This window comes from Odocoileus virginianus, chromosome 9 (genome assembly GCF_023699985.2).
Source record: "Odocoileus virginianus isolate 20LAN1187 ecotype Illinois chromosome 9, Ovbor_1.2, whole genome shotgun sequence".
Classification (NCBI taxonomy): domain Eukaryota; kingdom Metazoa; phylum Chordata; class Mammalia; order Artiodactyla; family Cervidae; genus Odocoileus; species Odocoileus virginianus.
In genome coordinates, this window is record NC_069682.1 from 28,561,903 (window position 1) to 28,582,171 (window position 20,269).

At 44.2% G+C, this 20,269-nt stretch overlaps 2 protein-coding genes, 1 long non-coding RNA gene and 1 pseudogene across 4 annotated transcripts in view; 2 read left to right on the top strand and 2 right to left on the bottom strand.

The window, feature by feature from the left end:
* Nucleotides 1–11,413, bottom strand: part of RSU1 (Ras suppressor protein 1) — a 195,073-nt gene extending 183,660 nt beyond the window's left edge. The window contains exons 1-2 of one of the 2 annotated variants that reach the window (XM_020881259.2): nt 11,270–11,413; nt 10,919–11,030 (exon numbers count right to left, since the gene is read on the bottom strand). In XM_020881259.2, the coding sequence (XP_020736918.2) occupies nt 10,919–11,027 (109 nt within the window). In that variant the 5' untranslated portion in view covers nt 11,028–11,030; nt 11,270–11,413. The remainder of the gene's footprint in view (nt 1–10,918; nt 11,031–11,269) is intronic. The other variant, XM_020881258.2, reaches the window with a different exon arrangement.
* On the top strand, nt 2,236–2,941 carry LOC110129797 (protein phosphatase 1 regulatory subunit 14B pseudogene; annotated as a pseudogene).
* A 142-nt stretch (nt 11,414–11,555) lies between the features above and the next one.
* Nucleotides 11,556–14,731, top strand: LOC139036599 (uncharacterized). Its single transcript, XR_011489416.1, has 2 exons — nt 11,556–12,290; nt 14,444–14,731. It is a non-coding gene; the product is annotated as an uncharacterized lncRNA (long non-coding RNA).
* A 1,991-nt stretch (nt 14,732–16,722) lies between these two features.
* CUBN (cubilin) overlaps nt 16,723–20,269 on the bottom strand; it is a 255,728-nt gene continuing 252,181 nt past the window's right edge. The window contains exon 67 of the mRNA XM_020881287.2: nt 16,723–17,178. Within this exon, the coding sequence (XP_020736946.2) occupies nt 17,071–17,178 (108 nt within the window). The 3' untranslated portion in view covers nt 16,723–17,070. The remainder of the gene's footprint in view (nt 17,179–20,269) is intronic.

The following is a 20,269-nucleotide window of genomic DNA, read 5'->3' on the forward strand; positions in this document are numbered from 1 at the left end:
TTGAACTGGACCCACCAGTACGAAGTCCTTAGATATTTTAATCTTTACACAGTGGACACAGGGGTGGGGAAGGAGATGGGATGAATTGAGAGAGTAGCATAGACATATATACACTACCATGTGTAAAACAGATAGCTGGTGGGAAGCTCCCATATAGCACAGGGGACTCAGCTTGGTGCTCTGTGGGTGACCTAGAGGGGTGGGACGCGATACACACACACACGCACACACACACACACACACAACACACACACACACATATATATGTACAAATATGACTGATTCATTTCTGAGAAACCAACACAACATTATAAAGCAATTACCTGCCAATAAAAAAGGAATGTTATTAAGCCTTTGCCAGTCATTTATGTTTCAAATATTTCCCCCATATCTGGAACTCTTGCTTCCAATTTAAAGTATGCCCAAGGGCACACCCCACGACCCAGTAACTCCACCCCTAACCTGTAACCAACAGAAAGGAACGTGTGTGCTGACACGGCCACAGCAGCAGTACTGGCGAGAGCCCTGGCCTGGGGGCCACCCAAGCATCCATCAACAGCAGAACACATGTGGGAACTTGGGCCATCACACCCTAAATCTGTTACCCAGCATCACAACACAAATGAACCTCATGAATAAGATGCCGAGCGTGAGAACCAGACAGCGGAGCGCGTGCTGTAAGCCCTCCTTCCTTTGAATGATGCCGATCAACTGGCAAAAGAAATCTTCGCTGTCAAGAGTCAGGACCCTGTCTTGAGGGGCGAGTGGCTAGGAGGTGCCGATCGCCTTCAGTTTCCTGGTTTGGAGATCTGTCACACTATACTATCAGGTGTGGGATTACCTACAGAAACACTCTGATAAAGGCACTGTGAAAGGGAGCTTTTTAAAAAAGAACTATTTCCTGAGCCCAGTCCGCTGGAGCATGGGAAGGTCAGATCCCTGAACACATTCCTCGATGGATATGGAATCAGCAGCCCATACAACTCAGGGAGGCGGCTTCTGGAGCCAGCAGGCACTCACTGGATGCTTGCTGAATTAGTGGTTTCATCTTTGTATGGGCATCTGACTCTCGAAAATGTTAGTGACATAAGAGGCAAGAAAGCGTGAGCTACACAGCCCAGCTTTGAAAGCCTGACTGCCTGGCTTCAAGTCTACTGCTTATGGGTGTACTAATGCTTAAGTACTTATTAATGTGCTGAAGTTCCGGAAATCTCTAGGCCCTCAGCTGCAAACTGGATACGGAGAACAATGACGGTGATGACAACAATCCTAATGGAGCTGTGGGGTTTAAGACAAATAATCCAGGGACTTTCCTGGTGATCCAGTGACTAAGACTCTTCTCTCCCAGTGCAGGCGGCCTGGGTACGATCCCTGGTGAGGGAATGAGATCCCACATGCTGCAACTAAGATCGAAGATCCTGTGTGTCCAACAAAGACTCGGCATAGCCAAATAAAAAAAAAAAAGAAAAAGAAATAATCTATATGCAGAACTGCACACAATGCCTGGCATATGATAAGCAGTGTGTGCGTGTATGGATTAATATACTCATGTATATAGCTTCAGTTACCTATTATTTTTATCCTTCTAGTAAAGACTGTACAACTTGAAGAATACATAATAGGCTGCATAGGCATCTTTTACAAAGCCTGAAGATGGAAATATTCACAGCTATAAAAAATCAACTGTCTTGTCTATGCAAACATTTGCACAACAACCACTTGAATACTGAGGTTGCAAACCATGTCACCAATTTCTGCCTGTCTCTGCGCTATGCTCTGAAAAACCAAGTGTCCAAGGCCCTCTCTAATCACTACCTGGTCTGAGGTGTGCTTCTCATTAGCCCACTTTACGCTTAAGAACTGTTCTGAGTCTGGAGGCACCGTTAACGCATACGCACAGAAACACAGTAAGTGAAAAGGCTCTTGATGAATAACAGGTAAACTGCAACTACAGTTAACCATTTCATGCAACTCAGGTTTATTCTACTGTGATATATGAAGACAGAAAAAATGAATTAGCACATAGTAAAAAACAAACAAAAAACTCATATGTGACTGTTAAATCCCATTAAGAATAATAGTTTTTCACAAAAGCCTTAAGAAACTAGGAGGGACCCCCGCCGCCGCCCTCGCCGCGGAGCCAAGCTCACGAGCTAACCCGAGTCAGCGGCCGGGAGCCAGCCGGCGGGCGTCCGGGAGGCGGCGGCGCAGGGAGGGGCCCGACGCGCGCACGTGGCCCCGGCGGCCGCCATGGCTGACAGCGGCCCCGCGGGTGGGGGGGGCAGCCCCCAGACCGGGGAGTGGCGGCCCAGGGCCCCATGTCTACTTTCAGAGCCCCCCGGGGCTGCAGGCGAGGGTCAGGGCGGCGCGGATGACGAGGGCCCAGTGAGGCGCCACGGGAAGGTCACGGTCAAGTTAGACTGCAAGGAGCTGCGGAAGCGCCTCAACCTGGAGGAGTGGATCCTGGAGCAGCTCACTCGCCTGTACGACTGCCAGGGACAGGAGATCCCAGAGCTGGAAATCGACGTGGATGAACTCCTGGACATGGAGAGCGATGATACCCGGGCTGCCAGGGTCAAGGAGCTGCTGGCTGACTGTCACAAACCCCTGAGGCCTTCATCTCTGGCCTGCTGGGCAAGATCCGGGGCATGCAGAAGCTGAGCACACCCCAGAAGAAGTAAGGGTCCTCGACCCAGCCGAATGGTGGCTCCACAGGACAATCGCTGCCCCCTGACCTCCTAGCAACAGCAATACCAGGGGGCCCTGCCGCCAGGCCTGGTGCCACGAGCAGGGCTCCCCGTGCCCCTGGCCCAAGGGCCTCTTCCCTGCCCCCTCAGTTTTCCATTTTCGGGGTTTTTTATTATTATTAAACTGATGGCACTTCTTGTGTTTTTATATTAACTGCGGCGCGGGCCCTTTAATAAAGCTAGGATACGCCTTTGGTGCAGTTCAAAACAAACAAAAAAAGAAACTAGGAGGTTCAGAATTAACCCTGACCAGACAGAGACGAAGTTGCTTCTACTGTTTTCTTCAACAGTTCAAGTCCTACAGCGATGTGATAAACCTAAGTTTCCAAGCTGGAGGGTTGCAGGAATGATGCAACCCTAGCATCATTTTCTTGGCCTAGCATAGTGTTTGTTTTTTTTAATTGGAGGATAACTGCCTTACAATGTTGTGTTTCTGCTATACAAGGAAGTGAATCAGCTCTAACTACACATATATCCCCTCTCTCTTGATACTTTTTGTTTCTTAATGCCACAACCTAAATCTGGACTCTCTCTTCTATTCCACTGGTCTACATGTCTGTTCTTATACCAATACTACAATTTTTTTTTTTTGGCCATGCCACATGGCACGTGGGATCCCAGTTCCCCAGCCAGTGACTGAACTGTGTCCCCTGCAGTGGAAGCTTGGAATCCTAACCACTGGACCACCGAGAAGGTCCCTAGGACAGTGTTTTTAAAGAATTCTGAAACTGACTGGCGTGAGGTGAGACCCGCCAGTCCAGCTTAACCCTGGAAGCCGTCAATCCTTCAGGCCTGAGCCACACAGCACAAGATTACGGATTTTCTCAACCTTCTGTCTGCTCAAGTGTGAAACACTGATGATTACTATCTGCACCAGAGGCTGACGTGAGAAGCACTCACGTGTGCACCACTCAGAACCTCTGACGCAGACGTGATGGGCTGATGGTGGCCCTTCAGAGTCCTCTAGGGAAGCCCTGACCCCAGGTATCTCAGAGTGAGACTGCCCTTGGAGTCAGAACTTTCAAAGCGTGACGAAGTAATGAAGCCACCAAGTTGGCCGTAATCCAAGTTGAATGGCATCGTCTCGGGCACCGGAAGTGGACACAGAGAGGGTCCGGGAATCCATGTCAGCGGAGGCCACGTGAGACACAGACTGAAGGGGGCTGTCTGCAAAGGAAAACGACCTCAGAAGAAACCAACCCTGCCGACACTATGGCCTCCAAAACCATCAACAATCACTGTCTGTGGATGAAGTTCTGGGTCTGCGGTGTGCTATACAGCAGCCCTGTTGTTGTTCAGTCGTGTGTAACTTTGTGACCCCATGGACTACAGCACACCGCGCTTCCCTGTCCTTCACTAGCTCCCGGAGTTTGCTCAAACTCATGTCCATTGAGTCAGTGATGCCATCCAACCACTTCATCCTCTATCATCCCCTCCTCCTCCTGCCTTCCATCTTTTCCAGCGAGTTGGCTCTTCGCATCAGGTAGCCAAAGTATCCCTATGGAAGCCCTCAGTTCAGTTCAGTTCAGTCACAGTCGTGTCCGACTCTTTGCGACCCCATGAATCGCAGAACGCCAGGCCTCCCTGTCCATCACCAACTCCCAGAGTTCACCCAAACTCATGCCCATCGAGTCGGGGATGCCATCCAGCCATCTCATCCTCTGTCATCCCCTTCTCCTCCTGCCCCCAATCCCTCCCAGCATCAGGGTCTTTTCCAATGAGTCAACTCTTCACATCAGGTGGCCAAAGTATTGGAGTTTCAGCTTCAGCATCAGTCCTGCCAATGAACACCCAGGACTGATCTCCTTTAGGATGGACTGGTAGCCCTAGAAGACTAATAAAGAAGATGATGTTATACTATCATTTATCTTTGGGGCTTTATCAATGCCTCAAATCCAAAACACTGTTTTATACTGTTTAGCTTCACACACTGATGAAATCTGCCCGAAGGGGACCTTGCAAATTCCATTTCACCCCCGTCTTTCACTGGGAAACATGCTGACTGATCAGCAGCTCTCTGTCCAGAAGACTCTGCGCTGTCAGAGGAGACTCCAGGTCCACAAGCCAGCATCAACGATGCTCTGGGCCAGACACTTCCTAACAAACTGTCCGGAGGTTTCTCAAACTGTGAGCTTCACAGGTCAAGTGCCATAAACGAAGGGATCTCCTGACCTGAAGGAAGAGACGCGATGAGGAGGGAGGAAGCCGGGTGCCCAGGCGGCAGTGGACACTGGGGCAGCAGAGGCTGTATTAAGTCTTCCGAGGGACCTGGAGCAAAATGCAGAGGCTCGGCACTGCCCCCTACTGGCCAGGCACGTGCTCTACATGGACTGCTCTCCCAACATCTTTGTGCTGTTTGGCTGAAACAAATAAACCAACCTGTGCTGACTCGCTATTCAAAGAAGCAACAGACCTTTACGCAATGTAAAAATATCATCTCTAGCTTCTGCTCTATGATAGTGGATCCTGTTATATTTAGACTGGGTTTTCTTTAAACCAGGCTCGTATACATTTAGGGAAGGGAGAGACCGGGTCTGCTTTTCAAGTACTATTCTTATCAATTCTAGCACTGGTTTTCACAATTAAGAGCTGGCTAGAAAGGCAAAGCAGTGGACGTTATGGCTTCTGATGGTGACAATCTAACTTCTTCAGATCTATTAAATAGTCTACAGTTTTCTTAGAAGAGCTTGTATTAATTTATCACTGGATAATTTAGAACATCAGTAAGGAAGAAAGTCCCGGAGAGACTCGATTTACATACTGTCCATCATAAAAAAAAAATACACTCAATACTGGCAATTGATGGCAAATAATATTTTAATTATTAACTGAAAAACTGCCAATTTTTGGTTTGGTTTTGATAACCACCTCTTAGGCCGAACAGACCCAAGCCCATCACAATCAAAATCCTGTGAAACGCCCTGCTGTCCCGTCAGCGACCCCCTTCAGTGTCCCAGGCTCTGCACTTGACATGTGGGGTCACTTATTTCGCTGCTGACTTGTCACGCTCTCTGTGCCCACCTCACCTTTCCCGGGATTTGTGACAGGGAGACTAGCTGGGAGAGTCCACCACCAAGAATCTCAGAAATTAAAGAGATATTGTTTTGCATTTTTTACACCATCACAGATAAAACACATGTTTAAATACTAATAATAGAATCCCCCGGTAGTGCCGTGGTTAGGACTCCATGCTTCCACAGTGGGGGGCAGAGGTTCAATCTCAAGTAAGAGAACTAAGATCCTGTATGCCAATGTCTCAGACAAAATGTAAAAGTAAAAAATAAATTTTAAAAAGTCCTATCATGATGAAAAATCCCCAGGCATCACATTCCTGGGTTAACAACTCCTCCGGATAACCAAGCCATGATTATATCTGTTGATTCTTTTGCAGACTCCTTTAGAAAAACAACTCCCTCACAGGTGGTTGATTTTTTTTCTTTTAAAATTTATCTGAGAGACATTTAAGTCCTAGCTGGGGTGGGGGGAAAAAAAAAAACCTGATAAAAGTTTGACACCCAGAGCGCAATAAATGTGAAGAGATTAAAAAGTCACAAAAGTCTTTAAAGAAATGAAAAACAGTCTCTCTGGCTCCTGAGACTCCCAGGAAGCTGATTACAGGGCCCTTCAAGAGTAACTTTATTATCCGGGTGAAGAGTTGCTGCACGGGAGAGAGTTTCCTCATGAAATCTCTTTAATAAAAAGTACAGAATTATACCATTCTTCCTGAAAGCTTTAAGGAGAATGTGTATGATTACATGCCATGCAGAAAAAAAAGGAAAAGAAATAAAATGAGGGACTCCCCTGGTGGTTAAGACTGTACTTCCACTGCAGGGGTTGAAGGTTCAATCCCTAGTCAGGCAACTAAGATCCCACATGCCGCATGGTATGGCCATAAAAATAAAAGGTTTAAAAAAAAAAAAGAAAGAAAGAAAATGAGGGATCATTTCAGAGAAACAGTAATATGGAAATCCCTGAAAACCCCACCCAAAGGGCTAAAACACACTGGAGTCCATTAAGCTGCATAGAAAACATCAACACGTAACACACAGAGATGTCTTACCTCATCTACCTAACCTGGCTATTCTCAGTTCAGACCAGCGACTGTGCTGGGACTGGTTCCATCTGAGGCTTACACATGCTCTCTGGACATTCGTATGAACAGTTAACAGTCACTGTGTACTCAGTACTGGGCTCGGTGCTAAGCATGTGACATGAAGCCCTGCACTCAGGTCTAAACCAGTGCCAAGTGGGTACTTGTGTTATACCATGCTAAGTCCCTTCAGTGGTGTCCGACTCTCTTGCGACCCTATGAACAGCAGCCCCCCAGGCTCCTCTGTCCATGGGGATTCCCCAGGCAAGAATACTGGAGTGGGCTGCCATGCCCTCCTCCAAGGGGTCTTCTGACCTAGGGATCAAACCCTCATCTCTCACATCTCCTGCTCCGGCAGGTGGGTTCTGTACCACTAGCGCCACCTGTACTTATGTTTCCATCTAATGAGGAGGCAGTCGAGGCTCAGAAAGGTATGTCATTTCTCTGAAGTAACACAGTGATAAGATGGACAATCTGAACCCAGTCTATTCGGCTCCAAGGCCCCGCTTGTAAGCACTGGACCATGTCTGCCTCTCAGGGTCAGATCTGACATCCCCAGAAACCAACTGGACTGACAGAAAACTCTAAAACCTGGCTGATGTCTGTCTCCAGCCTAGGAAGTTTTCTTATCAGAAAGCTTTTGATACCTCAACTCCAAAGTTGCATTTTTGAAAGGCAATTTACTGCCTTGGAGCAAGGAAAGTGCTGCATTTATAAGACCCAACTTTCCAAGCAGAAACAAAGCCTATTTCCTATGCTTAGAATAAGTATGCAACAGCCACTCTTAGATTCAAGGCTTAACTCCTGCTCTTAGAGAAACTAAAAGTAAAGATAACAAAGAGAGGGACTCCCCTGGTGGTCCAATGGCTGAGACTCTGCATTTCCACTGCAGGGGACATAGATTCGATCCATCAGGAAACTAAGATCTCATATGCCACACAGTATGGCATAAAATAAAAAAATTAAAATAACTAAAAAAAGATAATGAAGGGAAAGCTTGAGATACAATAACCCATTCTCTGTCCATGGAAATAAGCTGTTCCCTGGGTTCAATCCTGATACTAGCACATGAAACCTTGGGGACCTCCCCGGCAGCCCAGCGGTTAGGACTTCGCACTTTCACAGCTGTGCCTGGGTTCAATCCCTGGTCGGGGAAGTAAGATCCCACAATCTGAATGAACAAAATAAATTAAAAAAAAAAATACGTAAAACCTCATGATTACAGTCAGAATTTTTTAAGCAAAAGACTATGGGAATCCTTATAGTACAGCTAACGTGATCGTGCCAAATATTTTAATACCTAAGATATTAAAGTACATGGAGTAAGCATTCTGTACACTACTGACCACTGAGCCCCAGTGGAGGGTGGGGCCCTGAAGGCATCCTAGGACCCTCCAGACTCCAGAAGTCAGGGAGTATTTTGCAGAAAGTGGTCACTTCTTAGGTCTAGCCCACTCCAGAGGATGGAGGCAAAGTGTCCAAATTCACTGCCACTGAACTCCCCAAGAAGCACTCTTGCTCTTCCTAAAGCAACTTCTCTGGGAAAATGTGAAGAATGACCTTGCTTTTCAGCACCTAATATTACACCGGAAGCAGCTTTTTCAGGAAGCAAGTGGCTATCTTTTCTTCTTCAATACAAGCCAAGGCTTCAAAGAGATAAAACAACTGAACTGGAATAGCTCTGCCACTCTCCTGACTTATAAATATAACATAGAGAACCCTTTTCAAAGCTGAGGAGTACAAAGTTCCTCTAGTGACAGCAACCTTTTTTCGAGCCCGTGAGAGAGACATCCTGAGGAGCAGAGAGCCATGGGGCCAAGGGCACAGCTGAGCAGGCCTCCTGCTTGCCCCTCAGCATCTTCTTCTGACGCAGCCGTGTGCCTGATGACCACTGGGACCCCGCAGGGCAGGGCAGTGAGGGGACACATTGATGTTCCCACCCGTCAGCTCAGCACCTGAGACCCCTGCTCTGTCGCTGCCACCAAGAAGCCACCACCACTGAGAAATCAACACATTACAGGAGGCTGAGATGCTAACCTTCATGGCCAGTGTCTTCCAAAGGACTAGCGAATGCAAATCACCTACAGTTTTCCATTCTCTGGCCTTCTATAGAGATCTATCAATGACACCAACCCTGATCTCTGTCCAAGGCACTAACCTGAAGGCATCTGAGATTGCAATGCCTGGTTTAAAGGAGAGAGTTGCAATAAGATGCCCGTTACAGGGAAATAACACTGAAAGCTATACAGTGTTTAAAGTACAGGGCAGTTAGGGGGAGGATGGGGAAAGAGATAGTCAGGGAGTCTGAGACTGGCCTGTATACTCTGCTATATTTAAAATGGGTAACCAAAAAGGACCTACTGTATAGCACAGCGAACTCTGTTCAACGCTACGTGGCAGCCTGGATGGGAGAGGAGTTTGGGGGAGAGTGGATACATGTAAATGTATGCTTGAGTTCCTAAAACTATCACAACACTATTAATCGGCTATACTCCAATACAAAATAAAAACTTCAGGGCAGTAAAAGTGGAGGTGAGAAGTAACATTAGGAAGACAGCACAATAGCACAGGAGGAAGAAACAGAAGCCTGAACTAAGTCAGAAGAAAAAAAACGGAAAAAGATGAGCCAAGAAATGCTTAACTTACTTATCATGTAACTTTCATATGGAAAAAGAGAATGGAAAATGATTCAGAAATAATTTCCCATTAAAAAACCAAGTGACACATGAAAAGATGCTCAATATCACTAATTATTAGAGAAATGCAAACCAAAACTACAAAGAGGTATCACCTCACACTGATCAGAATGGTCATCATCAAAATGTCTCAGTTCAGTTCAGTCGCTCAGTCGTGTCAGACTCTTTGCGACCCCATGAATCGCAGCACACCAGGCCTCCCTGTCCATCACCAACTCCAGGAGTCTACCCAAACTCATGCCCATCGAGTCGGTGATGCCATCCAGCCATCTCATCTTCTGTTGTCCTCTTCTCCTCCTGCCCCCAATCCTTCCCAGCATTAGGGTCTTTTCCAATGAGTCAACTCTTCAAAACGGCTACAAACAAACAATAAATGCTGGAGAAGGTGTAGAGAAAAGGGACCCCTCCTACACTGCTAGTGGGAATGTAAACTGACAGAGGCACTACAGAGAACAGTCTGGAGGGTCCTTAAAAAGCTAAAAATTGAGGTACCATATGATCCAGCAATCCCACTCCTGGGCTTATAACTGGAGAAAAACATGTTTCAAAAGGATACAATGTTCAGCACTGTGTATAATATCCAGGACATGGAAGCAACCAAAATGTCCATTGAAAGATGAATGGATAAAGATGTGATACATATATACAATGGAATACTACTCTGCCAAGAAAGAGAATGAAATAATGTGATTCGTGGTGACGTGGATAGACAATGAGAGAAGTCAAACAGAGAAAGACAAATATCTATATCAATTTTATGCCGAATCTAAGAAAAAAAAAATGATACAAATGAACCTATTTACAAAACAGAGTCACAGGTGTAGAAAACTTCCCCAAGGGGGAAGGGGAGGAAAACTGGGAGATTGGGTTTGACATATACTCACTGCTATGTATAAGACAATTAATAAGGACCTACTGTATAGCACAGAGAACTCTATTTCCTACTCTAAAATGACTTATATGGGAATAGAATCTAAGAAAGGGTGGATGTATGTATCTGTATAACTGAACCACTTTGCTGTCCAGCAGAAACCAGCACATTATAAATCAGCTATGCTCCAATAAAAATTATTTAAAAAAAACAAAACACCAAGTGGCTATTTAGTAAACTGTGGAAAATCCACCCGAAATCAATCAGCATGGACAAATGATGAGATCCAGCAGCCACAAGTCCGTGTGATTCTTAACCTGGCTCTCGTGCCCGTTTTCCAGCTGAGAGAACAAATCTGACTGCAAGCTTTCTGAGCTAAGCCATAGACAAGGGCCCTTTACAAGCACCAGGTGGGGTGGACCATCAGAATGTCTCGCACCGCCACCAGCAGTTACTTGTTAAACTGATAAACCCGTCCACCCGCTCTGGGAGGAAGGCCCTCCGGAGAACTTACACAGGCCGTTGACGTCCAGCATGTTAGAGATGCCCCGGTCACTCATGTCCACTTCCGGCTGGTTCTTCTCCCGGCTCTCTTCCACCAACTTTCTCAGAGACTTGGACATGACCTGGACCAAACAACAGCAAAGCGCGTGGGCGACGGCCAGAAGGGTGCAGGGAGAGAAATGAGGGAGCCCCCGGCTGGCGCTCTCCAGTTTTCCCCAGGTCTTGGGAAGTGGGCAGCGGCGGGCAGGATCTGGGAACAAGGATGGGGGGCGGGGAGCGAGGGACAGAGAAATGGGGAGGGTCCAGCACCATTCCCGCCGCGGAGAAGCAAACACAACTGCAACCACACACACACACTCACTGCGGAGGGCTGCACCTAATAGGCACAAACTACAGACTTCTGCAGGGTTCACTCCGGCGGCCGGCGAGAGATGCGCTCGGTCGGTGCAAAACGATCACCCAAACGAGGAACACGCCCTGTCCCGGCACTCCGCGCAGGCGCACATCGGACCGCTAGCAACTCCAGGCCCCGCCCGCGCCCGGCCCTTCCCTAATTAGGAGACCAGCTTACTAGACGCGGCTCAGGGCGAGGCTCCGCCCATAAAAGAATGCGTGCCCTGCGGCTAGCCAATCATGTATGCTGTTCTACCTGGAGACTCCGCCCCACCGTGGCTAGTGCCCCGCCCCCCAGGTTAGGCTTCCGATCCGAGAGAAGCCGACGCGTGCGCAGGCTCAATTTGTAGATGGAAGCCAGAGTTCTGTGGGCGGAATCAGGGAAGTCTGGGCAGGGGTTCAGGCTGGGTCAGAGGCAAGTGACAAGTCAATATTCTCGCAGTGTGCTATTTCTTTAACTTACTGGAAGTTGCTGCCCTGAATCCTTTCCCCACAGTTGTGCCTCCCGGTATATTTTGAGCTCCTGAAAGCAAGAATTGTCTGATGGTGTGTGTGTCCCTGGCGTCCAGGTCGCAGTCATGGAGCCTTGAGCCACAGGACACGGAATAGACACATGATAAATACGTGACCCCTCTGTTCTTATGCTATGTCATAGCTTAGTTTGCTTTCTGTCGAATGATGATTTCCTCGAACAATTTTCTTTGTGTTTGGGGTTTTTTTTTTTAACTAGAATTTGGTTTTTTTCTTCTTGTAACCTTAAGCTTTTCATTACTCTCCACTGTTTGAAATCCAATGGATTCTTCCTGAAGACTTTAGGAACGTACTAATATACTGCTGTAACTTGGACTGATTCTTTGTCCTTCCAGCTGAGAGATTGTAACTTTTTAAAACTTGGTTCCTGGGTTTATACAGACATTTCTCCTAGGCACCTTGCTGAGTAGCTACTCTCAAGTAACCTTCTCTAAAAGGATGTATAAGAGGCACAAATGGTAAGTAGTTGCATGTTTTAAATGTCCTTTTTCTGCCCACGCTCCGCATGGAATTCTAGGTTCAAAATCAGTTTCTCTTAAATCTCAATGGCATAGTTCCAGTGACCTCTGCTTTCGACGTTGGTGCCCAGAAACGTCTCCTTAAATCTTTGCAGTAAACTATTTTTTCCCCTTGAGAAGCACTTGCGATCTTTTTATTATTCATCACCATAATCTCTCTGATGGAAGCTCTTTTTTTGTTTAATCTGTTCAGTGGTCATTGGGTCGTTTTCAGAGGATGATTCATTTCTCTCTTCCTCTCTGGAAATTGTTTTCAGTTATTCTTTTGAAATTTCCTACCATTTTCTATGATTTATCACTCTTGGAAATCTTTTCATATGGCAGCTTCCTGGGACAGTTTTCGGTAGCTGGGGTTTTTTCTCCCCTTTATACATTTAATATCCCCCCACACACACACACACACACTTTTTTTTTTAACTTAACATTCTGGAAGATTTTCTCTATTTTATCTTGCAAAGATATTAAATTTTTTAAAGCTATTAAATTTTTTAAAGTTGTTTTGACTATTAATGAAATATGCTTCTTAAGCCCTCCCTGTTTAATAATGCCCTGCTTTTATTTCATGAATGCACACTCTTCTCAAATGTCTCTGAGGATAGCAATTTTTAAACCTTTCTTCTGTTGACTAAATTGTTTCCTCATGTCCCACTTTTTGTTAGCTTTTCTAGTTCTTTCCCATTCCGGCTGCTGTAACTTTTCCTCTGTCTGCTGTCTCCTGGTTTTCCTTTTGTATTTAAGCATGAAACCTGAGCTGATTTTTCTAACTAGCTGTTGTGCTGTACTTCCTCCTCTATTGTTGATGTGTATTTGTTTCCCTCTTAGATCATCATTAATTTTCCTGGGCTATTTGTTAAATTTCTTCATAGGTTAGAAGATGGTCCTCACAAGGCTGCTTCCTCATGTTCGCATTCACGTCCAGTTTCCCAGAAATTCATTTTCACTCCCTTATAAACTTCTTCCATTCTTTTCACTTTTCACCAGTACAATTCTTAATGAAATATGTCCCTAAGTTCCAGATTTTTATAACATGGAAACAGGACCGGCTTCCTGGATATGCAAACTGTACACAGTGACAGAAAACTCCAGGCTTAAACAGGCCCCACAGTTAGTTTCTTGTTCTGATGTCACCAGCTTGAGATGTTTAATACTTTTTGAACCAGGGGCCCTGCAAATTAGGTATCTATACCTGCAAGGAAAAGTATTTATCAGAGCTGAAATCGCCCCTGCAGTGTCACTGCCAAGCGCACCATGCTTACACAAAGTCTGTGCTTCATTCTCCTTTGGGGGGAATGTCCTACCCCTGCCTGCGAGCCCCCAGAGTGGGTCAGTCCAGGACAATCAAGGGCGATGCCTGGTTCCCCGAGGTACTGAAGCTGAATCCGGCCTCTGTACCCCAACACCAAATTAATTCTTGGAGACAGAGTTTTGGGTGAAGTAGAAAAGCTTTACTGCTTTGCCAGGCAGAAGGGAGAAGAGCAGGCTAATGCCCTCAAAACTGTGTCCCACATGTGCACCCCTGGCTGATTCATGTCAGGGTATAGCAAAAACCATCACAATATTGTAAAGTAACTATCCTCCAATTCAAATAAATTAATTTTAAAAAAAAATCAACTGTCCCAACCTAGAGGGTGTAGTGAGGAATAGGACTGGTTCAAGAGGGTGTGACCTGTTCCCGGACATTCTCCTGATTGGCTGGTGGTGAGGTAAGTGGGAGTCAGCGGCATCGACCTCCTGGTTCCAAGCAGTCTGGGGCTCACGCGCCCATGGGCAGCTTACCACTAATTTCTCCCACCTGGTGGACCAGGGCTACGCTGTTGTTTCTTGACAGTTCCTTGACTGTCTCTTGACAGAGAGTCTCCACATCCCTCTCTTCCCTAATTAGCAGCTATTTGAACCTGCTCCTTCGAGCACAGGGAACGTCACGGAGGCTGATTAAAGCCTATTTTCTGTAATCAAGAAACACCCAACACACAGAAAGGCCCAGAAGCCCCACAGGTTCCTGCTCGATATCAGCACTCCGGGCTGCAAAAACAATGGATGAAATTCAAGTAAGTTATTATATAAATCATTCATTTTGAAAATGCCTTTTGTAGGGGCTTCCTTGGTGGCTGAGTGGTAAAGAATCTGCCTGCCAATGCAGGAGTCATAGGTTCAATCCCTGGTCTGGGGCGATCATACACGCCTCAGAGCAACTAAAGCCATAGGCCACAGCTATTGAGCCGGTGCTGTGACAGAGTCTGCACTCCACAACGAGAGAAGTCGCCACAATGAGAATGCAACTAAAGAGCAGCCCCCACGCACCTCAATTAGAGAAAAGCCCACACAGCAATGAAGAACCAGAACAGCCAAAAATAAATAAATAAAATGATTTTTTTCCATGACTTTTGTAGTCTCTAACCCAGGTTTATAATAAACTACTTACAACGAAACACATAAAGGTATGAAATTAAAATTTGAAAAGCCAATTTCTCATTAATATCCAAAAATTATCATACCATTTTTCTTCCAATAACTGTCCCGTTAAATTGTAGACATGGAGTGATTTGAAGTCTCAATAAGTAAAACATTTTCTTCCTTTAATACTATCTTTGACTCAGTATAATCTCTACATTTTTACTAAAATAACAGCAATTGCATCAAAAAATTTTCAGGCCATATTTTTTTAATAATGTCACTGGATCTGTGAAGATAGTCAGGCTGTCATACTTAATACGTTCACACTTAATCCTGGCTGGATGGGAGGCACTTTCTTGGGTGGTTGCTGAGGTTAAAATCACCATTCCATCACTAGGTTTTGCAAACTTTTTCGTACCTCGTTTTCCTCAACTGTAAAATGGAGGTGATTGTTCTTAGATTTCCATGAGTGATGAGAGAAGGATGCCTGGCATAGAGCAAATGCTATTGATGTGAGTTCTCCTTTTTATTAATAAAATTCATTATGTTACTACTCCCTTGAAGAGCATGTGGTGGATTTTTAACAAGTTCCTTTGACTAATAAAATAGAGTTGAAATTTAGGAGATGATCACAAGTAGAACGAGTAACCCAGCCATCATCCAGCCCCAAACTAACATTGGCACATCCATCCCTGGGGTTTCCTTCATAGGTGCCTGAAGTGCCAGGAGATCCTTGGCCTGTAGTGGCCTCTGGCTGACTTATCCCAGGCAGTTCCCTGAAGGTCAGATGAGGGTGACTCTGTCCAGTGATGGCTAATGTAACCTTGAAGACCAAAAGGCAGGTGCCCAGTTCTTCCCACTAAGATCCAGCTCTTTAGGGAGACAGACAAGAAGAGGGGAAAAGATCACATGGTGGGTGGAAGTTTGGCTCCCCTGACTCCTGAGCTCCGTTTACTTCCAAGACAGACTGCCCCTCATCCACTCTTCAAGCCCATTCATTTTATATTATGTTGTTGTCATCATTGTTGTTTTTGGATTCCATTTATGACCTACAGAATGAGAGAAAATACTCTTATTTCCTGTTTTTAGTTTAAAAATTACATACTAAGATTGACTATGTTGTCTTTGCTTGGTAGATGCACTTTCTGAATATGCTTACCTGCCTCCTAGAAATAACTCTTTTAAAATGACTTTTGTAGACGCCATTACGCTAATGGTGCAATCACAGATCCAATCATCTCTTACTGTTTGACAGCTACATATGCTAATCTTGCTTTCAGATAAAACTACTATTTTATAGGTTATTGTTAACCTTCTCCAGATTCTGTACCTCTGTGATTCATTTTTAGATAAAAAAGCTAAATCTTGTATCTATTCCCATCAAACTTCGTCTCCAGAGTTTCAGCCCATTGTCCCAGCTTTGTCAAGAACTTGGGTTTGATGGTCTCTTCATCATGTTCACCATTCTTTCCAATAGAGAGTCATCCACAAAGTTGATTTATCCACCCATGATAGAGCTAAGGTGAGACTGTCTCATTTAGGTGGCTCTGTAGTCTGTGCAGGTATCATTCCCCTGGTGTTTGAATAGCAGAGGAAGATGAAGTGACACATTTGATAACATCTTTTTCATTTGGTCCCATGTTCTTCATAAGAGTTAACTTTGTATTTTTAACCTAATGTCTCCGGATTTAAAGTAGCAGAATACTTGATCAAAGCATGCCTAACTAGGTATAACTTCACATCTCATGTAGTTAAACTCCAAATAGACAACAGTGGCACATAGGGAAACTGGCCCAGAGAGTTAAGGAAGTTGCTGGAAAGGCTAAAATTCAGATGCAGGCAACTTGGCTCCGGAGTTGCTATCCTGAATGAGGCATACCCTTTGTCAAAATGGAACTATTCAACTTGAAGTTTTACACAGACCTACAGTGAAAGACAAATTTCAGTGAGTTAAAAAAAAAAGCATGCAACACTACTGTTGAGATTTCAGTAACGTTTATCATCCCCAATTTGACATTCACAAAGAAAACCATACTTCTATTTAATTAACTTCTGAAAATGTACAGCACACAGGCCATAATCATTTCCAGCCTTTTAAGGGATTCTAGAAATTTTCAGCTCAAAATAGTAGATTTAGAGAAGCTATGTTCTGCATTCAAAAAATAAGTAGAAATGTTGATTCCACGTGTACTTTGATGAAACACATAAAAGTTCAGATTATTCTTAGTGGAACAGGCAGAGGGTCAGGTATCCTGTCCAGCGTGAGGCCTGAGGGTCCAGCCCCTGCGGAAAATCCAAGGTGCTGGGCAGACCTGGCCTCACTGGGCTAGCTGGCCCAGGTTAACCGGAGCGCTGATGGTCGGGTTGCATACTCCGCGTGAAATTTTATGAAGACACGATGTGATGAGGCCACAAAGGGAGCTATATCAGTGTCCTAAAATTGAAAAAAAAAAGAGAGCAAATTATATATTTCACAAATTTGAAAATTTCCTCAGAAATGTCAGATGTAGTAAAGAAGTACAACATAAAGAAGTCTTCTAGAATTTTCAGTAAACCTGCATATGTGTCTAGAAGTGATCTTGCCAAGTATTAATGTAGAGACTTTACACAAGAATATTGCTGGGGGTGGGGGGTAAGGAGCAATGGGGAGTGACTGCTAATGGATACAGGGTTTCCTTCTGGAGTAACAAGAATGTTCTGAAATCAAGCATGGTGACAACAGCTTAATGGCTCTGGGAACTGACTAAAAATTATTGAATTTTACCCTTTAAGTAGATGATTTCTATGGCATGTGAATTGCATCTCAATAAAACTGACATTAAACTTTCAATTTCCAATTCAAGTTCTTATTGAAATTTTCATTTTTCTGATGGGAAACACAATTTATGTCTGCAACTAAAATGAACATATGAATAAAGTATATTACTCCCTTCACCAACACCTGTACTTTCCTTTGGGGGATGATTTTCATATCCTTTTGTGGGAAACAGTTGTGTGTGTGTGTGTGTGTGTGTGTGTGTGTCTGGGTCTCTTTCCTTCTCCAATTATTAGCACCAGGGATATAAAAAATGAACCAAACACACAAAAAGGGAACAGTTCTGTATGTGTATCTGTGTGTGTGTGTGTGTGGAAAGAGTGGATACATTGGTCTCTTTCCTTTTCCAGTTATTGGCATTAGAGATATAAAAAGAACCCAACACACAAAAAGGGGAACAATTCTGTATGTGTGTGTATGTGTGTGTGGAAAGAGTGGGTAGATGGGTCTCTCTCCTTCTCTAGTTATTGGCACTAGGGATATAAAAAATGAACCAAACATGCCAAAAGCCCTGCTCTCATGAAGCTGACATCCCAATGGGAGAGGTGAGGTAGGAAATAAGTCAGTAACACGTACAGAAGCCAAGCACATCAAACAGGGTCAAGGTTGCAGTTTGGGGCCCTGCTCCTCTGGTTCTGCTCAGGTCCTCTGCCTCAGTCCTACCCAGAGTGATCAAAACACACACACACACACACACACACACACACACACAACCAGACTTATTTCCAAGACAGTAAATTATTCAGGTGAGCACAGTACAGGAATTCTTTCTCCTAAAAAGAGATACCAAGGGATACACAATATGGTACAATTGCTGTGTGCACACACTTTTTCTTTCCATTTCAACCTGCTTCCAGATTTCCACTTGTTATTCTGTGCTGACAAACTAGTATGAGCGGATAAGAAAAATTTTAAACTCCTTCTCTTTAAAAAAATTTAAACTCCTCCTTACTTTCCTGTCATTCTTTCATGCTTCTAGATGTTCAGATTCTGTAACTCAGATGCCGGTGAGCAATGACAATTATCATAAAGAAAACATTTTCCAATGATTGTATGATTAGCTATCCAAGGAGGGACTCCCACTGTTTTTCTGTAAATACACTGACCCTGTTGGACTTAACACACTAAATAAATCAATGGTATCTTTAAAAAATAAAACAATTACTCTGGAAATTAGGTCTAAATTTACTAAAGAAAATTTAAAACTGGGAAAATACTACAAACATCAATAGTTAAGAAAAGGAGACATATCTAATAATAGACTTGAATTTAATGTGACATTGGTTTAAATGGCAGTAATCTCTCTCAGTGCCTCAGTTTTCTTTTATCTGCAAAGTCCAGGGATCAAATGGGGTTGTATATTTGAAAGTCACTGAAAACCAAAAAAAAAAAAAAAAAAAAAGTCATACAGACATAAAGTAATGATATTGTTAAAATAATCTCTTTTTGAAATTTTCACAGATTTCTTTATCTCTTTCTTTTTTTTTTTTTTTGCTGCACAGTGCAGTTTGTGGGATCTTACTTTACCAGCAGGGACCGAACCTGGGCCACGGCAGTGAAAGCACTGAATCCTAATCACTAGACCACTGGGGAATTCCTACAAACCTCAACTAAATGTTTTAGGCCTAGTTAGCTTCTAAATCTGACATGTGACTCATTTACTAGGATCTCTTTTCTGTGGGCCCCTGTGAATAACTGCAAGGCAGTATCCACTAGTCAAGTGACCCAATTTTCTCCCTCAATAATTAGCTCTTTGTATAGGGACAGAGCTACCAGAGAGTTTATTGATGTGTTTATAAACCAGAGGAGCCTTGTTCCAGAAATCAGGCTGCACCCATGCAACATAAAACCACCCAGTGATTAAATATGATAGACCACTTTGCTAATGATATGGTTAAGATGTTAATAATGTATCAGTCAGTGGAAAAAACCAAACCACAAAACAGGATAAACTATGTGCGTATGGAAATATATTCCCCAAATGTGTTTAGAATAATATATGGGAGAATTCTCAGGGTTTTACAAAAGTGGGTTTTTTTAAAAAAAACATTTTTTATAATACCATTTATCAATTTTATAAACCATAAGTTATATTCAAAAACTCTAGATTTCCAGCAGAGACAAATCTCTGTCAGTTTGATCAGAATGCATAAATGAGCAAAGAGCAAAATAGTAAGAAGCTGCTAACTTCTCATCAGTAGTCATGCGTCCCTCACACGGAAGCTCTGGAAACATCCATCCACTTGTGCATAAAACAAAAGGCAGTGAGGGAGGATGCAGCAATGTTGAGTCAATATCAGAATCTACTGTAGGGCTCAGGGGAGATCTGAGATTTACAAAAACAAACTCTCAGTCCCCAGGACAACTGTTAATATCCCTGTGAATTTCTTCAAAGAATTCCCACAATTTCCAGCAAGCAGTGAATGGAATGGAGCCAGGCATTCAAAATTTCTATACAGTCAGCCCTCTGTAAAGACAGGTTCCACATCGCGGATTCAACCAACCACAGGATCCAACAGATACAGAACCTGTGGACAAAGAATCCACACATACAGGGGACGGACTGTACTCACTAGGCCAGTTTTTATAAGGGATCTGAGCACCTGAGAATGTGGGATCTGTGGGGCGGTCATGGGACTGATCCCCTGCAGGTACAGAGATAAGGCTGTAATTTTAGTCATGCAGAAATAACATGGATGGGCAACCCTGG